Below are 22,350 nucleotides of genomic sequence, written 5' to 3' on the forward strand. Positions count from 1 at the left end.
TGATCCTGGGGATAAAAGCTGAAGGATGGAAAGAAACCATCCAACCAACCAGCCACAGATTTGAGCAGCAGCTCTGTTACAAGGTTTCCCATGACTTTTTCCATCAAAACTGCTTTAGAACATACTTTACTTCCATGTCAGCAAGAACAAGCCTTCTTGATCTGTTGTGATAAGAGTGCCTTACCTGGTCTGAACTCCTTGCATGTGTGGCTGGAGGAGATGGATGGTGTGCTGGGGATGGGGCTCTCCCTTCCCTCGTACAGGGCTGTATGGAAACGCCGTTGTGTTTGAAATGCCACACGCTCAGCCTGAAAACAAACGGGCCAGGTGCATCCCGGAGGAGTATGTGGTGGGTAATCCTTCCTGGCGCCTTGCACATGTCGGTCCCTCACGAGTTCTTCATTGCGGCATTAACCGGCTCACGAAGACTCGGCAAAACTGCTCCCCAATGGAAAATCTGTGTTTATCCATCGAACATAACTCTGCCACAGAAACACAGAAGCAGTGCTGGAAGCCGGGCAGGGGCGGGTGGGTAGGCGAGGGGGCTCTACCGCGGTCCCACCGTTGCCAGAGAGGTCACGCTGCCACTCCCGGTGCAGCTCCAGGCCCTCGGCTATCCCGGCTGGTGGCCGCCGGGCTCCATCCGGGTCGGGGTTGCTCGAGGGGGGGGCGCCAGCTGCGCAAGGCAGGTCGGGAGCTGCCCATATCCGGGAAGCCCTCCGCGGCTTAGACACCGACAAAATGGCGGTGCCGAACTGAGAGGCCCGTGGCAGCGGCGGTAGGCGCTGGCGGAGGGATCGAGGAGCCGCTGCCGGCATCGCGGAGGGCCGCGGCGGTCGTCGCCGCGCGGGCGGGGCTGAGCATTGTGCGCCCACGCCCGGCCCCGGGGCGCTGCCGCCGCCGCTGCCTTCTCGCCGCAGGTAGGTCCGTTGCGTTGTGGTGGCCAAGGAGGGGCGGCGGTGAGGCTGGGCAGAGGCCGCTAGTGGGGGACGAGAGGCCGAGGTGCGGCCCAAACTCGGGTACGAGCGAGCCCGTTCCGACAGAACAGCCCATGGAGAGCTGGGCCCTTCTTGTGCTGCTGGGAGCGGGCGGGACGCGGCCGCGGGAGACGTTGCCGGCTTCGGTTCCCCTGCTGAGGGTTGGTGTTTCGGAAGGTGGTTTCTCGTTCGCTAGGAGTCAGCTCCTCGGGAGGGGCAGCAGGACCCGTGCGCGGCCGCCGGGCAAGTGTTTCTCCGGCCTTGCTGTTGTGCTGAGCCCCGACGGCCAGGACAAGGGGGAAAGAGCTGGTGGTGTGGGGAGCCCAGCGCCGCTGCACCAGACCGCCCTCGGGTCACGGCCTGGGGCTGGCTGGGCGGCAAAGCGCGGTGTCCCGATGCAGGGGTATGGAACCGGGATACTCGTGGCTGTCGTATCCCCGGCGCTGCAACACTGCCGGGCCAGGTGGCTCTTGACGCGCTGCTGTGCTGCAGGAGTCGCCTTGGTGCCAGCGCAGCGCACACTTTCGTCCTCGGTCGCTGTCCTGCTGTAGCCGTAAAGATCACTCTTGCATGAGCTAGAAATCTGCTGCGGCTACTGGAAATAAGCGGGAATGTGTTCGTCCATAAGGAGATCTGTATCCTGTTCAGGGAGATAGCAGAATGTAAAAATGGAAACAAGCAGGGCAAACAGTGTTCCCAGTGTTCAGTTAGCCTCTGGTCATTTCCAGCTCAGTCTCCCCTGAGTCTATGTAGTTGTGTTCTTTTGCTAATTTGAGGGTCCACTTTTCTCTTCATCCGATGGAAACTTTTAGCGTTGGAAATTCATCCTGTGGCAAATTGCTTTACTGCTCAATGCCCTGTTATCTGAAGAACGGCTTCTTTTTGTTGGTTTCAACCAAGCCCCTACAGACTTGATTTTACGTCTCCCAGATTCATTGTTGTTTCATTCTGTCTGCTCCTCCACCGAATAAAGCATTGTGATTATGTGTAAAATAACTTATTACACCAGTAGATGAGAGATGGAACCAAAATAGATTAATGTGTGGCATTCCATACTTAGTTGGAAATATGAGTGTTTAAAAGTATGTTTAAAACTTTTGTAGATGAGAGATGTTACAGATCCATTACAAAGCTGTGTATTGTTCTCTGCAGAAGGTCTTGGAAGACATTGACAGTTGCATGCAACTATTCTGAGTTTTCATTCAAATGCCATTTTTTAAGTCCAGTCTTTCATGATTATACTGTAAAAATAGAAGTTTGGGGTCTTCTTTCTTGGCAGTTTGATTTGTAGAGGAAATCACTTTATCCCATATTTTGAAAAGAACTGAAAATTTATTTTTTTTAGTTACTTTAGGGAAGTGGAGAACTTCAGCAGCAGAAACAGCTGCATTAACAAACAGATCTATCACACTTAATGATACAAAACTGCAAGGGGGAAGATGTCAGTTCACTTGATTACAGTTTCTGGTTGCTAGTTAAGAGGTACAGAATTAAGATGGATTTGAGATGGATTTCTTCGTGAGCAGTCAAAACTTTCTTGCTTTGGAAGGTATGTGAATATCTGTAAGAGGAGGTGGCTTCTGAATTTTGAGGCTTACACACAAAGCAAGGTGAACTGTAGTAATACTTGCTTTTTTTGTACTTCATTTAATGAGAGCCCCTATTCAGTTGGGATTCTGAGCAATTAAGACTAGTTTTGCATGTACATCAAACTGCTGTTACCCATCACTGATGCCAAAAGAAACAACCCACCAAGAAAAAGTTACTGTTTTTTATCCGGGTAAGTCTGTTAGCTTGGTTCACTCTTCATGGCCTTGCAGACGCTTATGGTGTCAATGGTAAGTGGTGGGAGATAAGTGGACTGGCTGGGTTACACTGGTAAAGTCCTGCTTCTGCAAAAAAATTATGTGAAAGTGCAGCTTTATTTTCCAAGACTCCTTGGTCTTGGAAATAACCCGTTATTCTGCAATTGCCAGCAGAGTAATGGCTATCAAACACTTGGAGCATCCCTGTCTTAAAGTTCACAAAGCACCTTCAAAAGAAATATGATTCTGTCAGCTTTGCATCTAAAGAAATGGGAGCACAAGCTGATTGTGCCCTCCCTCAGTGGTAGACTCTTGGTTTCCTCATTTATGGTTTAAGTGTCCTGTTTATTTAACCTTGATTTCTCTCAGGGGTGTTACATTTGTTTATCTCAGCTACCTGTGGTGTAACCATAAAATGAATATTGAAATGCCAGATGAAGTTATGGTGAAATACACAGGTGCAAAACAACTGTTTTCTCCTGAATTCCAGGCCTTGGAACTTGTTGGAAGGACTAACTTGTGTAGAGATTTTATTTTTTTTCCTCTCATTGGTATGTGTGTGGCACAAGATCAATACCAACTGTTTTATTTAGATTGATAATGGGGAACTAGGTATCACTCCTAATTTTGATTGAATTTGAACCGGTAATCTAAATTATGAAGCCTTGTTGTCTTATGTTTTGGGATGAGTTTATGCTAGAGGTTTCACACTTCTGGAGGCAGCAGTTCTTTTGTTATTAACGTAGATCTTCGCGCTTGGGTATCCAACACATGTTTTGAAGCAGGTCACTTGGAAAGAAAAGGAACATCTGTAGCAAAACTAGTAAAGTAGTCTAAATGTAGTTACTTGGAAAAAGTGGTTTTGACCAGGTATTTTCGTGCGGTCTTAAATATGGCCTGTTTTGGAAGTGGCCAAAATTAAATTACATTTTAATTGTTCTCATGCTGTACTTTCTTCTGAATCCAAATTTCTTAATGTTTTGAGCAAAGCTTCACTGTTTAATAATAAAATTTACTTATGTCTGTTGATTTTTCCTTACTTAGTGGGCACTGAAGAATTGTATGTTATCAGACTGCAGGAAAAAACTTAAATGTCTTTGGTAGTTATATTAATTTAAGGTTTCAAACCGTCACAGGTCAAAGAAAGCACTTAAGATAGTTCCATTAGAGAAAACTGTTACTTCTGAAGTGGATCTCCAAGGGGAATGGGACTAAGTGGGCTTTCTTCCCTTGTGTTTCTTTTCATAGTCCTTATTTATGTATTACTTCAAGCTTTCAGGGTTTATTAATTTATGGTAGCATGTGTACTTAATTTACATAATTTGCATATGTATTAGACATATATAGTTCTTTTTCCTATTAATTTGTTGTCTTATTCTTCCTCAGTCAACTGAATCAGTTGGTTTGTGACAGTGCAAATACTGTAGCAGTAAGAGCTGGATGAAGAGGATGACTTTTGTGTAGACTGTGTAGAACTTAGACACCTGTTTAATTTGAGAAACATGAGCTACGTCTTTGAGACAAAAGGTGCAGACACCTGAATCATCAGAAATAATCTTTCAGAAAACTAGGAATGCAGATTCTAGCACTGTGAGAAATAGAAACAGGAAATCAAAACAATTTCAGTATTGCTATTGTTAGACTTCACATTATAGCAAATGAACAGTGTTGAGCTTTACTGTTCCTCTAGTTGCTTGTGAAGAAGAGACAGTGCTGAAATGCAACATTTTTCTATCTTGTGCTGTGTTAGTAACTGATCTTCCTCCATGGAGTAGTAGAGACTGCAAAAGTTCTATTTTGTGATACTCTAAGAAGCAAATGCTCTGTAACTTCTTTAGTGTTCCACCTTGGTTGCTCTATCCTTTGCCTCACCACTCGCACTACTAGCTAGTGCACAGCACAGATGCAGACTCAAGTTCCCTGCAGACAAAGGGTTCTCTCCCTGATGAGTCGGTGCCTTCAAAGTGTAAACGCCTTTTATTTGTTTTTGGCAGAAAGTTCTGCTTCCCTTACCAAATGTCACAGCTTTGCTCTCACTGAATTTGATGCTTGAGTTGTTAAACAGTTTTACAAGAAAAACTTTGATTACATTTTCTGTTTTCTTTCTCCCTGCTCTCACCTTCCCTTTTGTAAAATAAATTAAAAAATAACTATTGTTGAAGGCTGATTGAAGAAGACTTGAGCTAAGAGACACTGAAAACACTAAACAGGTTTAAATGGCACATGGTACAAGAAGTCATAAAGTTGCATGAGATGAGCTAGGCAAGTGTTTACTTTTTACATATGTGACTGCTGCAGAATGGGTAAAATCGTGGCGATTGTGTACTCTCACTGCTGTACTTTGTTCTTCTCACTTCCATCTGCTTGAGGAGCTTGATGTCAGGATTGTTGGAACAACTGGGGTATTAGGTCCACGTCCCAGTGAACTGAGTAGCAGAGTTGGTACCTTCAGCTATAGGAGTGTTGGTGGAGAGAATGTGGGTGATGTATAGAGACAGCATGCGGCAGAAAGGGAAGGCACACACAGCTGTTCATACCTGCTCTTGAAAGCTCTGTCCACCACACTGAGTTCCTCTTCCCTCTGTCCGTGTCCTTTGCAATTCAGGACCATTTGGACTTGAGGTGCCTAAATCATGTTTTATTAATGTACTTTTTGAAACCTGTCGTGGTTTAACCATGAAGGCAATGCTGCATGTGAACATTTCCCTGCCACCGGCGCTGCATTGTCAACTTTGTCACTGCTGTATGTGTAATGGGGTTGTTTTGTTTTGTTAACAGGGTAGCAGTTTCGGTTGTGACGAACTCCAGCACTACAGGAGCCATGGTTTCACAGTGAAGAGCCACTGCTTTCCCCAGTTCTAAAACTACCAGCCACCCTTCCTTGAATTTTGGTGTGTGCGACTCCCTGGTGGAGGCTGCATATATACATGTTTTCATGAAGAGAAGTGAGAAGCCAGAAGGTTATAGACAGATGAGGCCTAAGACTTTTCCTGCCAGTAACTATACTGGCAGCAGCCAGCAGATGCTACAGGAAATACGAGAGAGCCTCAGGAATTTACCTAAACCCTCAGATGCTGCTAAAGCTGATCATAGCATGGGTAAAATGTTATCTGAAGATCCGAGACATGGCAGAAATCCCCCCAAATTTGTAACGTATCATAAAGTTTTGCAGGAGATTAGAAACTCACTTCTGCCTTTCGCAAATGAAACAACCTCAGCTGTCAAAGGAACGTCAGAGGTTAATCGACAAATGCTGCAAGACTTACAAGCTGCTGGCTTTGATGAGGTGAAATGTTTTATTTTCAAGATTTGCTAACTATAAACCATTAGCTCAGCTTGGAGGGGGTGTTGATCATGGAATGTTTGAACAGCATATGATAAGCAAAATGGGGTCTCCAAAACCTGGTAGGTTTCTAATTAGGACGTGTAACTGGCAGTAGTAGGGGATGAAGCAGAGGAATAGAAGGATTTAGACAGGCCTGGATTTTATTTTTTAAGCATCTTGTGCAGTTCTCATGTCTTAGGAGTTTGTTGTCTTAATTATTTACATAATTTTAAACAGAGAGAACTGGGCTAGACTAGGATGGATTTTGCCTCTGATACTGAATGGGATTTTGGATTATGCTCACTTAAAATATGTTGATAACACATGGCCATTCTGAATTGAAAGGCAGTACCATATATTTCAGAAATTAATTTTAATGAGATTTTTACATCTGTGACTAACAGAAACTCAGACTTTATGGAGAAAGAAATTTTGCTATCCTTTCTTTATGCAATTTGTCCAACAAAGGTAAAATAACAAGATACCTGACAAAGCTAGTTGTCTGGTGTCTTCTCCATGGTATATTCTCAAGACAAAAATTCTCTTGAAAATCTTGGGCACAAGTAATTATTCTGCTGTTATTCTTATTATAATAACAGGGAACTAAATAATTGTTCAATTTAGTTAATTACATTATTGACTAAAATTATTTCCATTCATTTTAATAAGTGAAAGGAGTCTGAAAACGGTTTCCAGGAGTTAAAAATGAATGTGCTTGTAGTTCCTGTGTTTTTACTGGGACTTGCGCCTCAAAGTAAATTACACCTGCTTTCATGCCTTCTCTGTAAAACCTGAGTACAAAAGCAGGTTTATAAAAAAGCTAGCAAACCACTCATATTTCCAAAGGATGAAGGCACAGTACCACAGCAGGGATTGCCTTTGCAGTGCTTGCAGTAGTGACTGCTCACAAGTTCTGCTGGCTACGATGCTATGGTATTTATAGAGGGATCCACCTCCTACCAAGAATGACCTCCAAACTATCAACTGGCATTTCCTCAAAAATGTCCTAGTGTCAGGTGCTGATAGTGGTTTTCCATGTTTCTTTTGCTTTCTCAGATACACAGTGCAGGCTGTGTTTTAATAAGAACAGAAGGATTTTTTTAATGATAAAGTATTTCAGAATAACTTGCTCAGTGCTTTGTGCTGAGGTTTTCTTTTTTTCTTAAGTAGATCAGTTCTCAGATCCATTTTTACAGATAGAACCTTCAGTCAGCTTCGCAAACTAAAGAATGGTATGTGGCTGGCTAATAAACTAGAAAGGTATCTTGGTGGTTTTTGTTTGATCCTTTGTATCTTGAAGTCTTTTGCTTTGTTCTTGGTTACAACTGCAAATCCCCGGGACACTTGCGACTCTATGGACCATGTTTCAGGCACAGTGCCAGTGTAAGCTGTCTCTGCCGTGTGTTAACACAAGAGTTGTGTTGCCACAATAGTCCATATGGCACTGGCCTGTGTACGCCACCAGAACAGATAGAGCTGAAGTAGGAAAGCATTTTTCTTGGTGGGGGGTATTTGAGAAAGCAAGTAGGGATGGAATGGGAATGTATTTTGAGTGGGGATTGTTTTATGGACTGGGGTGCCCTGCCTAATTGTGAGCAGCTGGTCTGGGCTGTTTCTGACTTCCACTGGGCATGTTTGTGATTCAGCAGCTCATACGTAGAACTTCTTAATTTTGTGATGTCAGATGCATTACTGGCTTTCTGTAGAGACTGACATCCCAGCCTGTCTGTAGTGGAGGCTATGTGTAACTGCTAGGTACCATGTCCATTTTTTAATTTCATTTACTTTGATTTGGACTTGTTTGTATTAGCAGTGTTTCCTCATTTCAACTTTTAATGAGATTTCATCAAGGTGTTGAAAATGGATTTAAAGTAAAAATGCAGATTTGTCTGTTTGCCATTATTGTGGAGTCACTGCTTGGTGACTCAGTCACCACTTAGAGTTTTGAAACATAATTTATTTTGTACCTTTTTTTAATATATTGAATATCACAAATGTTCTAGTTATTACCCCCCACCCCTCAAGTAGTGGGAAGTATTCAGTGTTAAAGCTGAAGAGATACATAGATACCTGTCACGATCAGGTATATATATATAGTGTGTCTATAGATACATATATATATATATATGTGTGTATATGTATAGTAATTATGTGAGAATGCAGTTCATTGGGTTGGTTTGGTTTTTTTTTGTGGTGTTTTGTTGTTTGTTTGTTTTTGTTTTGTCTCTAAAACCATCCTAAATAGCTCACAGGAAATCTTTCTCACCTATTAGGATTCAGGTTCAGTTCTCATATGTTCTGTGTAAGGTGATACTGTTAAAGACATTGAATACTTCATGTCACTTAGGCGACCATGTGTTTTGTTCCTCAGCTGGAGAGGAGGGAGATTCTTTGGCTCTTAATCATGTTTTCTGGTTAGTGGAGAAGGAGCTAAATTTAATCTCTTCAAATGCTGGTTCTGTACTTTGAAATTCTATCTGTTTCTACAGCTTGGTGATGTGAACTTGTAGATTTAGGTTTCTATATTGTAGAATTACTTGGCTTTAAAAAACAGTAAATTTAGGGTTGAAACTGATTAAGAAGAGAATTCGAGTCAGTAGGTAGGAATGAATGATGGGTCCCATAAAAGTACGTTCAAATTGGAAACTAAATACTCTGAACACCTTAACCTTCTCTTTGCACAATGATCAAATAGCATACTGGTGCTGAAAACGTACTACTTTGCAATGGATCTGTCTTGCCTACAGTATAGTCATAACTATGTCGTGAAGGAGCTATAAGATCAAAAGTTGTACTTGCTTTTTCAGCAGTGTCATCTGGTCTGTAAAGATTGTGACAACCTTAATACTTTTTGTTTGTTTTAATGTTAAAATCCTTCTTTAAGTTTCTGCTTTGTTCATTGAACTGCTTGTTTCTGAGGGCTGTATGTAATTCTGTGGTTTTGTAGTGTTAAAAATGTTCACAGGCATGGTGAAAATGTAAATGTGGGTTTGACTGTGAAACCAATACTGACTGAGCCTGCTTTGATGCCCCATTGATTTTAGTAGGTAACCTGCTGAAATGCAGGGTAAGCTGAAATAGTTACTTCCATATGACAAAGTACATCCATAACAAGTCACTAAGGACAGCGTACTTAATTATAAGAAGTCATGCTGTGGATTTGTTTCAGACTTGAGTCAGTTGCACAAATCCTGTTCAATATAAGTGGGAGAATGGTGCATGTCTTCTGACCATCTCTGAAATTCTGCTGCATGACCTTGATCTGGAAAAAACACTGGCACATAATACATTTTCCCTTGACAGAGGTGGGATTGGCCATCAGATCAAAACTTGTGTTTGGAGCACACAACCACAAAAATAACAGAATTTCTGCCAATAAGGCTGTCTTCATCAGGAAAAATTCTTAGGGAGAAACTAGCAGGTGTGTGTTGACATAAGTCAGGCTGAGTTCAAGGAAGATGAGCAAAACCCAGTGTTCACGTTAGGGTGTCTTTCATAGCATAGCTTAGGTTGGAAGGGACCTCTGGTCATCATGTGACTAGCTGATACCTGGGTAGTGTGTATGGGTAATAAATGCTGATATAAGCAAGCTGTATGAATGACAAGGTGGCAGGATTTACATCACACTACAGCACTTCAACAAGTTAACTTTTTTTCCCTGAAGATCCAGATTATATTGGTGCTTTGGGGGATCTGTTTCGGAGAAAACATTTTTAAAGTATTTTTAAATTGAGAGAAATCAGTTATGTACTTTGTAAAATTGCTGGAGGATATTTGGCAGAATAACCACAATTTTGGGTATTTTTGCCATTTTCTTGTAAATTATTTTTTGCATATAATTTTGCCTTTAGGATATGGTTATACAAGCTCTTAGACAAACTAACAACCGTAGTATAGAAGCTGCCATCGAATTTATAAGTAAAATGAGCTACCAGGATCCTCGTCGGGAGCAGATGGTTGCAGCAGCAGCAAGGCCTGTGAATGCAGGGATGAAACCACCAGGTAGGTGTATCCATAGTAACTCACTCAGTGTATTCGTATAGGTAAAATATATAAAACATCAAATTCCTCCTTCATATGCTCACAGTGGAACAGCGGAGATTTAAGATACAGTTCTTTTGCTTTTAAAAATAGAATGTCAAATATATAGTATAATTCTCCTGAAAGATAGGTATGTTTGACATAAGTTTCTTAAACAATTCTTTTTATAACTAAGTGGGTTTAGTACTGTATAAAAGTATTTCGTATCAGGAGTGGCATTCAGATCTCATTTTAAGTCATTTTTGTCCCTCATTGGTATGATGCCCATATTTTCTTCTCAGTGTCAGGTGCCATTTAGAAGTCAGTGGTGAGCACTGAATTCTTGTTTTAATTTTTTGTCTCTTTTCACACACACTGCCATGAAGCAGCACTGTGTATGTGTATTTTTGTGTCTATATGTGTGCTTATGTATCGTATGGCTACAGTTTTGTATTATAGGATGTCCGGTTTCAAAATCCCCCTTTCTGCTTAATTTTCTGTTTGGTTCCAGATTTTGTTTGTATAGTTTTTAAGGCAGACTTCATATTTTTATAGATGTTAGGGGACAGACTATAGCTATAGTAGCAACAGAGTCAAAATGTTACCACTTGCTGTTATTGCTCTCTTAACACATGCAAGCACGTTTTTAATACAGCTTGATGCTTTTTTTTTTAACAGGCTTTAGCAGCATACACCTAAATAACTTTCAAATGCAGCACAAATACTGAACCTCATTCAAATAAAAGTTGAGTGCTGAGCTGCCAGCACTGTAAAGTTACATTTTAAGTTGGCTGTATAGGTACGAGGAAGAATTGGTATCAAGAGTAGCCAAGTACAGCATTATTTTCATTTAGACTGTGAAGCAGACTTAGTCGGTACTCACGTGAAGCTTCTAGCTAAATGCCACCATTTAGCCCTGAATTTCATTGTTACTTGCAAAGATAGTTATTAACACGTTCTTTAACTGAAGGCACAGGGACTTTGAGCAGTTAAACTACTATATGTCTTTACAAGTGCCTCAGTAATAATGTAAAAAGCACAATAAGTCTGCATGCACTATCAGTTCATTGTGTATTATTTTGTTTGTATGATGCAAAATAACACCTATGAAGTAAATATATTGTAGTGGTAAGGTTTGTTTTCTTGCAGTTTGAATTCTTGCCTCTCTACAACACTTTTACTCATAAAACCGTAACTTTTAAAGTATCGAATTTAACATGCAAGGAATAAAAGAAGTTTGGATGAACTGTATGAATACAAGAGTGTAAGGAGGCTTTCTGATTGGACAACATTCAGTTCAATTGTAGTTTAAAAACACTTAAATGTTTTGTAAGTGTTAAACTGGAAGGAATAGCGACATGACTAAATGTATCTTTCTCCATGCTACTGCTTTATTTCATTAGTACTGCGCATCTCTTGAGAGTTACTTGTATGCATGATTAGTGTGCCTGATAAGACAGGCATACATAGTGTGCTGATATGTAGGCACATATAGTGTGCCTAATAATTGTGCACATTCCCATCCTTTTTTCAATTAAAAATTGAGTGTATCTGCAGTTGAGGAAAGATGCATCTTCAAAAAAGTAATTTCAAAAAACTCTGATACTAGAGTTTTATTGCATTCTTTGCTCTTACACTGTGTACTAAACGTATAACCATAGCCTGATGTACTGCTAGATAATTTTTTCATGTGAAATACAGTGGATTATGCTATGTCAGAGAATTCCCATCCTATTTCTGCAGTAATTAATGAAAAAGAATAAAATATCCAAAGCAGTAAATGGAAATTACTTCTGGTAATATAAATGTGTTTTCTTTTCGTTAAAGGAGGGACTGTTCAGCAATCTGTTAACCGCAAGCAGAGCTGGAAGGGTTCTAAGGAGTCCTTGGTTCCTCAGCGGCATGGGCCTTCCCTGGGAGATGGTGTAGTTTATCGCTCAGAAAGCCCCAGCTCTCAGCCTGATATGGGAAGGCCACTATCCGGATCTGGCATTGCAGCATTTGCTCAGGCTCATCCTGGCAATGGACAGAGAGTGAACCCCCCACCTCTACCACAGATACGGAGTGTCACTCCTCCTCCTCCACCTCCTCGAGGACACACACCCCCTCCAAGGGGAACGACTCCTCCACCTCCTTCCTGGGAACCAAACTCTCAAACAAAGCGTTACTCTGGAAACATGGAGTACGTGATCTCCCGTATTTCTCCGGTGCCACCAGGAGCATGGCAGGATGGTTACCCACCTCCACCTATGAATCCTCCACCCATAAATTCTTCCACGCAGGGTCAGAGAGGCATGAGTGCTGTCCCCATTGGCAGGCAACCAATAATCATGCAGAGTTCTGCCAACAGCAAATTCAGTTTTCCCTCAGGAAGAGCTGGAATGCAAAATGGCAATTGTCAGGCAGAGTTCATAGTTCACCAGAATATGGTGCCTGGGAACTCAGTGAGTCGCCAGCCACCCCCATACCCCATGAATCCAACCAACAGGCAAAGTCCCACAGCACTACAGATGCAGGCAGGGGGATCTGCTCCTCCTTCAGCATATACCAATGGGAATCTTCCTCAGGCAATGATGGTGCCAAACAGAAATAGTCACAACATGGAACTTTACAATACAACTGTAGCTGGAATACCTGCGTCTTGGTCACAGCCTTCCCCTGTGCAGCCACAGTCATCGCCTGGCAATGGGCATGACATGCCTGCATGGCAACCCAATGTTCCTGTACGGTCAAATTCTTTCAACAACCATCATGGCAATAGGCAGAGTCACTCCAGCAACTCTCAGCCTTCAGCTACAACAGTAACAGCTATAACACCAGCTCCCATTCAGCCACCAGTAAAAAGTATGCGTGTTTTAAAACCTGAGCTACAGACTGCCCTAGCGCCCAGTCACCCTTCCTGGATGCCACAGCCAGTGCAATCTGTTCAGACCATTCCCTTCTCTGAGAGTCCCTCTACAAACATGGCAGTAATGGCCCCTGTTGGAGAGGCTCCAAATTACCAGGGTCCCCCACCACCTTACCCAAAACACTTGTTACACCAGAATCCCTCTGTCAATCTCTATGAGACAGGACCCAAGCTCAACAAGGAGGAGCCACCTATTTTATCCAAGGAGGATGAGAGTGAAAAGAATTATGAATGTGTTGATTCAACAGATAAAGAAAAGAAACAAATTACAACATCACCTGTTCCTGTTAGAAAAAACAAGAAAGATGAAGAAAGAAGAGAGTCCCGCATTCAAAGCTATTCCCCTCAGGCCTTTAAATTCTTCATGGAGCAGCACGTGGAGAATATACTGAAGTCGCATCAACAGCGTTTGCATCGGAAGAAACAACTAGAGAATGAAATGATGCGGGTAAACTCTTCATTCTTTTTAAACCTCTGACTAGAACTGTTCCTGTATTACTTTGAAGAAGTATGTCTTAATTGTAGGATGTTAAATAGTGCAGATAAATAGGACATTGTGGTATATCATGCTATAAAAATCTGTTGTTAGTGTGTTGTTTGGTTGGTTTGTTTTAAAGACAAACTGCAGGTACAAGTAATGCAGGGACAAGTCATAGGCTAGTTAATGCATTTATGTAGTCACGCAACCAGTGATACCTTTTATGTTCTGCAGTTTTTTTCCAGTCGTGACAAGGGGGTTTTAAGTTTAAATTAAAAAAAATAAAATCTATATTTAAAAGTTAGGTTTTTAGAATGAAAAAGACATGGTACCTTTTGCCTCCAGCGTCAGACTGTAAAAGGATCTCTTTAAATGATGGGTAATTGGATGGGATAAGAAAACCCAGACATCAATAAAAACATGTAAAATCAGCTTCTAAGTCCCAACATGAAGTCTCTGTAGTCTGTTTCTGGATTTCAGTGTTCTACTAAACCACATCCAGAGAGTAAAAGGTGGAGCTGATATATACATGTCATTTCAGAAAAGGAAATAGTGAGAAGTAGTGCAGTTAAGATTTGCAGAAATGGAAGTTCGAGATGTGTTACTTATGTCTATTTCTTAACAATTGTAGCTGAAAATTTGACACGTATGAGGTACCTTTTAATTTATTCTATAAAAGAATGCATTTGGCTTATGCCACTTTCTCTAAGTGCTGTTTAAATCTGTGTTCTCTTTTTGAAATATTTTACTGTAAATTGTGATATTTTTTAAGTGTTTGCTTAATCGCTAATATGTAAATGTTAGCAAGATTTCTTCCTGGAGCTCTTTCTAGATCTTTATTCTTAGTCTTCTCTCTTTCCTTTTCACTTCCACTAACAGCTGATTTAAACTGTTAAGGTGTGGGAAGCTTTCCTGAACTCCCTGTGTAGACAAGTAAGATTCTGGAGCAACAGTCTTTATTAAGAATAGCATGATTCCTTCTTAGAGGGCTTTGCATGCAATCCTGCATCAAAATTAAGCATGAATTATTTTGACTATTTTCGAGTATTTAAATGTAAAATTATAATTAATGTTGATTTGCAAACTTCACTTTCCCTTCTTACTGTCTTGTGTTCCATAGTATCTCAAGCATAAGTATTACTTATATAAAAGCATTGATACAACTTTCCTTGATATTTTTGTTGTGCATTTAAAGCACTCTAGTAAATGCATTATAAAATGCAGGTTTTGATATTTGTACTAGATTTACAGCTGGGATGTTTAATTACAGGCTGAAGGGTGGAAAAAAGGGGTATTATGCTGCAGCAGACCTCTTCTTTTTGACCAGAGTATAGGAGAGGAATCCCACAACAGTGGGATCCCACTAGAGTAATACTATCCTTGCAGGATGCTGTATTTCTAGCATACGTGATATTTTTCTAGCATATGTGATTTTTTCTATAATATCAGGTTCCCTAAAGAATAGAGTGGAGCTATCTCAAGAATATTTATCCACATTCAGATGTGTGAATTTGGCCAAGAATTATGCTAGGTGTCTTTGCTGCAAAGGGAAACTAAAGTAATGAGAAGGGAGAAGAGCAAGAGTGAATTGTGTGATGATACAGAGCAATTCAGAAAGTTCTTGTGTCTGGCATTGACTAGAAATAATGGGACATGTATGTGCATGAGCATTTGTGAACTGACAAATTTGGTTAATTCTTGGTAAATGCTCTAGCTGAGGAGAGTTGTAGGGGAAAATCAGCAATGCAGAGTGATCAGTTTGTGATTGGTACTTGTTTTAGTGGATGGCATAGGAAAAAGTGCAGATATCTGGTTCTAACTATCCTAACTGCTGTCTGTCTGATGCTGACAAAAAAATTTGTCTGAAATTTGAAACATTCTTCCCCATTTAAATCTTACTGTACTGATATTTCTTGTGAAGTTTGCTTGGGTGGACAAGTATTTTGTATGCATTTTTCCTAATTGCATTTCCTTTGGATCCATTTTTGTTATAATGCCTGTAAGAAATTTACTGTGTTCTAACACTATTTTCTTTAATACATAATATACAGTATTCCTAAAAGCATTTTTAAGACACTGAATGATATCTAGTTGATCTTTTACCTTGCTGTTTTTCTCAGTCACATCTATTATATTTTGCTTCAAATTATGTTCTAAGTTAGGCAAAGTATAAGTCATCTATTAACATGAGGTTATACAAGCCAAGACTAGTGGTTAACTAATCCTGGTGACAGTCCTGAGTACTGTTATGCAGACAGTATCTTAAACAGTTGAAGCTTTGAGGAGATGGAAGCAGGAAGATTTGGTATCAAGAGTTGATGAGATGTGACGATAAGAAATTGAAAACTTCACAGTTGTGATGTTTGCAGGGGTTCAGTTTGGCTATGTTCAGTTTTATGATTAGAATGTCCAGGAAAAAAATAAGGGAATATACTGTAGGTTGAACTTGGAAAACATTGCTGTAGGATGGTGATTTCAAGCCAGACTGGCAGACAGAGATGCTATGAAAAAGGGAGCATGTAAGATTTTTAAAATGCTGACGGCAAACAGAAGGAAGAATGAGCATCAAGCTGTGTGGGGGTAGCATCACAGAGAAAAGAATATAAAAACTGAAGAAAGATTCTGTTCACATTGAAACCAAAAAGAAGAGAATCGGATTCCAGGGCCTGAAATGTGCCAAGAAAAATGGTACTGGAGTCTAATAGCACTTTAAAGGAATTGAAACCAGCAAAAATACAGTAGGAGGAAGCCAGGAATACTAGGAGAATGCTCAGTGTGTTTTTTGTAGATAAGGGTTTCCATGATGTAGGTTATGAGTTATGTATGGCCTGGGTGGGAGTGTTTCAGCTGTCAGCATGTCAGTAGTATTGGTCAGAACACCAGGGGTGTTCATTTAAGATAGGGGTATATACACAGATAGGAGCCAAGAACAGATGAGGAGTGAGATGAACACGGAGAGGAGTGAGATGCTTCAGAGAAACTGTTCTGCCCAACTAGTTGGTATGCAGAGGGGAGACAGGTAGAGACTGTGACTAAAGTCTTGTCAGAAAGAGGTGGGTTATGCGATAAGAGGAAAGGTCTAGGCTTGTGCCTGAGACGTGCTTCGTGTGGGCAGGCAGTAGGAAATGTTGCCAGGTAGATCTGGTTGATGTAGCTACACAGAGAAGTGTGAGAGGGAGAGAGCTGTGCGCTTCCTCTTGCAACTAAAGTTCCACTGACAGCACAAGTTTAGTGACTTTTGCTCTAGCTAGAGACTGGAAGCTTTTTCCCACAGCAGCTCCTGATGTAGCCCTCAGCAACTTGCTGCTTCTAGGCTTATCTTGGCTTCCTTTAGCTGTGCAAAGAGAATCAGGGAGGCAGCTGATGCACACTGTTACTCAGATAAGTTTTTATCAGTAGTTTGTAAATTACCCTTTCTCACCTTGAGAACATGTTCCTTTCTCAAGAACCTTCTGGTGCATGGCACCTCATACATTTTGGTGTTGAAATCAATCTTTTTTTTTTTTTTTTCATCACTCCTACATGTTTTCACAGAATCTTCATGTATACATTAAACCAGAACAAAACCCTTTTAAGTATTACTATCCATGCTGTATATAAGTATTTGGTTTGCTCTGCCTAAGCCTTGTAAATGTAAGATCACCAAGAATTAAGAGTACCATTCACTCTTCAGTTTAATTCTGTTTGCTGCACAGGTTGGGTTGTCACCAGAAGCCCGAGATCAAATGAGGAAAATGTTGTGCCAGAAAGAGTCTAATTATATTCGACTAAGAAGAGCTAAAATGGACAAGTCGATGTTTGTAAAAATTAAAACCCTGGGAGTTGGTGCATTTGGAGAAGTTTGCTTAGCAAGAAAAGTGGATACTAATGCTTTGTATGCAACCAAAACACTGAGGAAAAAAGACGTCTTGCTTAGAAATCAAGTTGCTCATGTGAAAGCTGAGCGGGATATCCTTGCAGAAGCTGATAATGAATGGGTGGTTCGCCTGTACTATTCATTCCAAGATAAAGACAATTTGTACTTTGTAATGGACTACATTCCAGGAGGTGATATGATGAGTCTTCTAATTAGAATGGGTGTATTTCCAGAAAATCTGGCACGGTTCTACACAGCAGAACTGACCTGTGCAGTTGAAAGTGTTCATAAAATGGGCTTCATCCACAGAGATATTAAACCTGATAATATCTTGATAGACCGTGATGGTCATATTAAATTGACTGACTTCGGGCTCTGTACAGGTTTTCGATGGACCCACGATTCAAAATACTACCAGAGTGGTAAGAGAAATATAAAAGGCTTCTTTGTTCCTTTGTTGACATGTCATTCTTTGCAAGGGATTAAATTATAAATGAGTAGAAAGAAGACTGTGCTGTTTAATTTCTGAATAGTAATGCATCTAACAGTATATCTGCACACCACTCAGACTGGAAAAAGCAATGTTTAGCATGGGAGAGTTTGTAAGTGTGAGCATTGATTCCTTAAGGAAGAAGGAATGATTAATGCTGTTGTAGATTTGTCCTGTTAGTGGTTTCTGAAACTTGGAAAGAGAAGATTCCAGCACTAGCAAGATAATTACATAGACAACAGTCCGTACTCCTGAAACTACATTATCACTATTACATTTAAAACTATCTTAAAGATAGGTTAAAAAAAAACCCAAAACTGGCCCGAAGTTCTGAGTGTCTCATGAACTTTTAGTGTAACCCATTGATTTCTGAGTAAGGTTTAAGTAGACTTATAGAAATCCTACTCGATTACTTAAAGCATCAATTAAAGAGCAAAAAAACCCTCACAGTTCCAGGAGTGTTAAATACAAATTTTGTAATAAGCTATTTTTAATTTCCAAAAATGAAACCGTATCATAAAAAAAAATTAAATTACTTTTGACTTGTTTTTAGCAAAACATTATATATCTTAGGCCACACTTACACAGTCTCTGGAGAGAAGTTAAAGATTTAAAATCTGATTTTATTTTTTGATGCTGTAAATATTGGGGTGTTCTGTTTACATAAGAGCAAGAACAATATACATCCTTTGCCCCCAATGTGATTATGTTAAGGAAAAGCTAAGAAAAGATTAAACTTGACACTTTCTCAGAGTTATATAAAAAAAATAACTGAAAAAACCCACTCTTCTCAAAAGCTGGTAGTTTGTATCATAAGCAAAAAGACAAAGTCTTGCTGTTGATGACCCTTTCAGCTTTCAGATTGATCACTGAAATTGAAGCTGATTTTGTTTGTAACAAGAAATGTTAATAGATCAAGAAAATTTCCTACTAGATAAGAACTAATCTTCATCAATTTTGGCATCTTTCTCGCTTGATTGTAGGTGATCATGCACGTCAAGACAGTATGGATTTCAGCAGTGAATGGGGTGACCCAGCAAATTGCAGGTGTGGAGATCGGCTGAAACCACTTGAACGCAGGGCTGCACGTCAGCATCAGCGCTGTCTGGCCCATTCCCTTGTTGGCACACCCAATTATATTGCACCAGAAGTGTTGTTGCGAACAGGTAATGCATTTCTGTACGGTAATCTCACTGCAAAGTGACTGATTTTCAGGTAGCTTGCTTCACCTTCCTGACAGCACCACTTTTGCTAAGTATATAGTATTTTGACAAAAAGTAAATAGTTGATAATATGGAAATCTTAAGTATTGAATAGAATTCTGTTGTGAACCCTTTTTATTCTTAGAAATACAAGATTAAAATTATACTAAGGCTTTGACTACCTTGTTTTGACTTCATTTCAGGTTACACCCAGTTGTGTGACTGGTGGAGTGTTGGAGTAATTCTCTTTGAAATGCTAGTGGGGCAGCCTCCATTCCTGGCACAAACACCACTGGAAACACAAATGAAGGTATTTTAAAAGCCTGGTATTAACAGTCTGAAAAGGAGGCTTGAAACTTTTATAGTCGTTCTAATTTGTAGTGGGATGAAATGTGATTTTTAGAGTGCTGCTCTATCCAAGCATGCTATAAAATAACACAGTTTTAAACTTCTCATTACTATGGTGGTGCACGTAATTTGTAAGGGGACTTCAAGGATCACGTTCACGTCTTTTATCTGGTCACAAGTAAACATGCCAGCTAAAACCAACATTTCAGATCTTGGTCATTCCCTGTCACTTGTTGAACCTGTTGCACTTGTTATTTGCACTTTTGTCTCCTCTTCCAGCATCTGAGTGTTCTTTTCCCACCACTTGTCTTCCATGCCTGCTTATCAGCAGATTTCCTTTGTATTGTGATGTATCTGCAGGTGCTCAGCATGCAGACATGGAGGAGCATCAAATAACTGTGGCTGCTCAGAGTTATGGGCAGCTCAGAGCAATTGGTTTCTTCCTTCCTGAGCCCCAGCTGCTTCAGAGAAACCACCAGGGCAATCTTCTGCAGACGCCATTTTTGCAGAAGTGCATTCAGCTTGCAAGATAGTAGTTGGCTCAGCTGTAGTGCAGATTGGATTTTATTATTTGAAGTCTGTTAATCTTTCCAGTGCATCAAATAAATCATCATTCATTTGCCTCACCTTCTGTTTAAGATTGTAAGCCATATGCCTGATACTGGGTTCCAGGTGCTGGGTTTCACTGGACTTTTGTTGATTTATAGTAGGGGCATTCCCTACTATGCCAGACTCTAGATTTGTAATGTGAATAAACTTTACCTGCATTTTGCCAGATTTCCAGGCATAATACCTGTTGTGTTTCTGAAGGCGTAGCTTCAGGTTTTCCCCTCTCTCTTGTGAAAACACGCATATTGAACGATGCTTTGTGGCTGTTTGAAGTGTTTTTATTTTGTTGTTTTAATTTTCACTGTTTTTTCCTTCTTGTGAAATCATATATAGAGTAACACCTCTTTTTGCTTTAAAGGTTATCAACTGGCAAACTGCACTTCATATTCCACCTCAAGCTAAATTGACTCCAGAGGCCTCCGATCTTATTATTAAACTCTGCCGAGGGCCAGAAGATCGTTTAGGCAAAAATGGTGCAGATGAAATAAAAGCTCATCCATTTTTTAGAACAATTGATTTTTCAAGTGATCTACGGCGGCAGTCTGCTTTCTACATTCCCAAAATTGCTCATCCTACAGACACATCCAACTTTGATCCAGTTGATCCAGATAAATTGTGGAGTGATGATGATAAGGAAGGGAACAGAAATGATACACTCAATGGATGGTACAAAAATGGCAAACATCCTGAACATGCTTTCTATGAGTTCACCTTCCGAAGGTTTTTTGATGACAATGGCTACCCATACAACAATCCAAAACCCATTGAGTATGAGTATGGTAGTTCCCAAAACTCAGAACAGCAGTCAGATGATGATGATGATGACGAACAGGCAGGTAGAGGAGTTCAGAACCGTGACCTGGTTTATGTTTAGTAGAGGAATAAAGATTAAAAACTAAATAAACTTATTTTGCAGCTGAAGTTTTTGAGAAGTCTCTTAAGAGAATTGAGAAAAGATTGCTACAGTAAATACATGCACACTTTTTATTTTTTAAACACTAAGAAAATTGTGTCTTTTCTTTCCCTCTCTGTGCATTTTGTTTCCCCAGAATACAGGGAAATCCTTCTAAAGTATTAATTTATTCCAGCATTATTAATTGTTTAATTTAGAAAAGAGAGATTTGGTGTTAGGTTAAAAAAAAAAAAAATCACTTGAATTTTCTTATTGGTTCTCTGTACTCTAAGTACTCAAAATAGGAAATAGTGATCAAGGGGTTATGTTTGTTTGTTGTTGTTTTTTTTTTTCCTGAAGATGATGCCTCTTGTGTATTTGTACATATGCTGAATAATTTTAGAAAACAGAATCTCTGCTTCAGAACTTTTGATGAGTCTTTCCTTGCATTGACCAAATATAAAACCTACTTTATGCTTAATAGAGCTTTCTGATACATTTCTGAAGAGAAAAAGAAAAAGGCTGCTGTACCCTCACTTCTCACTGTATTTAGCCTGATAATTCACAGTATTGGAAAAACTGAGCCGTCTATCTGGTGAAATGTTTCCAGCTGCTGTGCTAGTGGTATAGTTCTCAGCTTTGGAACAAGAAAGTATCAGTCTTTGCTATAGTGTGATTGTAAAGTGGTAAAGAATTAGAACTAGTATTTTATTAAATAGTAATTGAATTTAACATTAGTAATGCTGTAGCATGTGCCTGGTACTCCTAAAGCAAAAGGACTGCTCTCTCGGGAGCAACTCAATTGTATCCTGTCATCAGTTCTCCTATCATTATGAGAGGAAAAGAAACTTTAGGAAAAATACTTTTTGAAATGTAGTTTAGTTTCCTGACTAAATCCGAGCTGTAAAAAGTGTGTACAGTTGCTTTAGTTGAGATTTTTAGTTTGAAAAATAAAGTCTAGAATAACTTCTTTATTACAGGTTTGAGACAGTAATGGAGAAAGACGATAAATTATGGCATTTGAGACTGTTGTTGTGGAGACTAGTTTCACTGGCTTTAGCAGTTTTTGTCCTAGTTATGCAGACAGTGAGGAGAAATGTCATGCACCAGTCCATCTGAGCCATCACTACAGTTTCAGTGGTCCATTTTTCACAGTCCCATTCATAACCGAATTAGGAACTGAACAGCTATGTCTGCTGCCTTCTGCATTACTGTTTTCACAATTTCACTCAGCAGGTGAGCAGACATCCCCTTGGGTCTCATGGTGGGAGGGTACTGAGCCTGCTGAAGTTGCTGGGACCAGGGAGGGGTGGCAACCCTCTGAGCAGCTTCCCTGGGACAAGACCAGGAGCTACAGGTGAGGGGCAGGAAGAATTACGGGGTTTACCTCTCTTTCTTCGCTGCTTTCTCCGGAAGCTAACACAGTGGTAAAGAAAATGC

General features: G+C 40.2%; 1 protein-coding gene across 2 annotated transcripts; it reads left to right on the forward strand.

The window, feature by feature from the left end:
• Positions 1 to 854: 854 nt before the first annotated feature.
• On the forward strand, positions 855 to 20,939 carry LATS1 (large tumor suppressor kinase 1). 2 transcript variants are annotated; one of them, XM_061378489.1, is made up of 8 exons: positions 855 to 920; positions 5,561 to 6,068; positions 9,959 to 10,109; positions 11,955 to 13,483; positions 17,209 to 17,791; positions 18,843 to 19,025; positions 19,265 to 19,371; positions 20,377 to 20,939. In XM_061378489.1, the coding sequence occupies exons 2-8, from the start codon at positions 5,718 to 5,720 to the stop codon at positions 20,890 to 20,892; spliced, it is 3,420 nt and encodes a 1,139-aa protein (XP_061234473.1). In that variant the 5' UTR covers positions 855 to 920; positions 5,561 to 5,717; the 3' UTR covers positions 20,893 to 20,939. The 2 variants fall into 2 exon arrangements, with proteins under 2 accessions (XP_061234473.1, XP_061234475.1); XM_061378491.1 differs by lacking the exons at positions 18,843 to 19,025; positions 19,265 to 19,371; positions 20,377 to 20,939 and adding an exon at positions 14,393 to 14,446 and having other exon boundaries at positions 17,209 to 17,348.
• The last annotated feature ends 1,411 nt before the right edge of the window (positions 20,940 to 22,350 follow it).

This window comes from Neopsephotus bourkii, unplaced genomic scaffold, assembly GCF_033783945.1.
Source record: "Neopsephotus bourkii isolate Nb327-2 ecotype Australia unplaced genomic scaffold, CSIRO-AGI_Nbou_v1 NB_1767, whole genome shotgun sequence".
NCBI classification, from domain to species: domain Eukaryota; kingdom Metazoa; phylum Chordata; class Aves; order Psittaciformes; family Psittacidae; genus Neopsephotus; species Neopsephotus bourkii.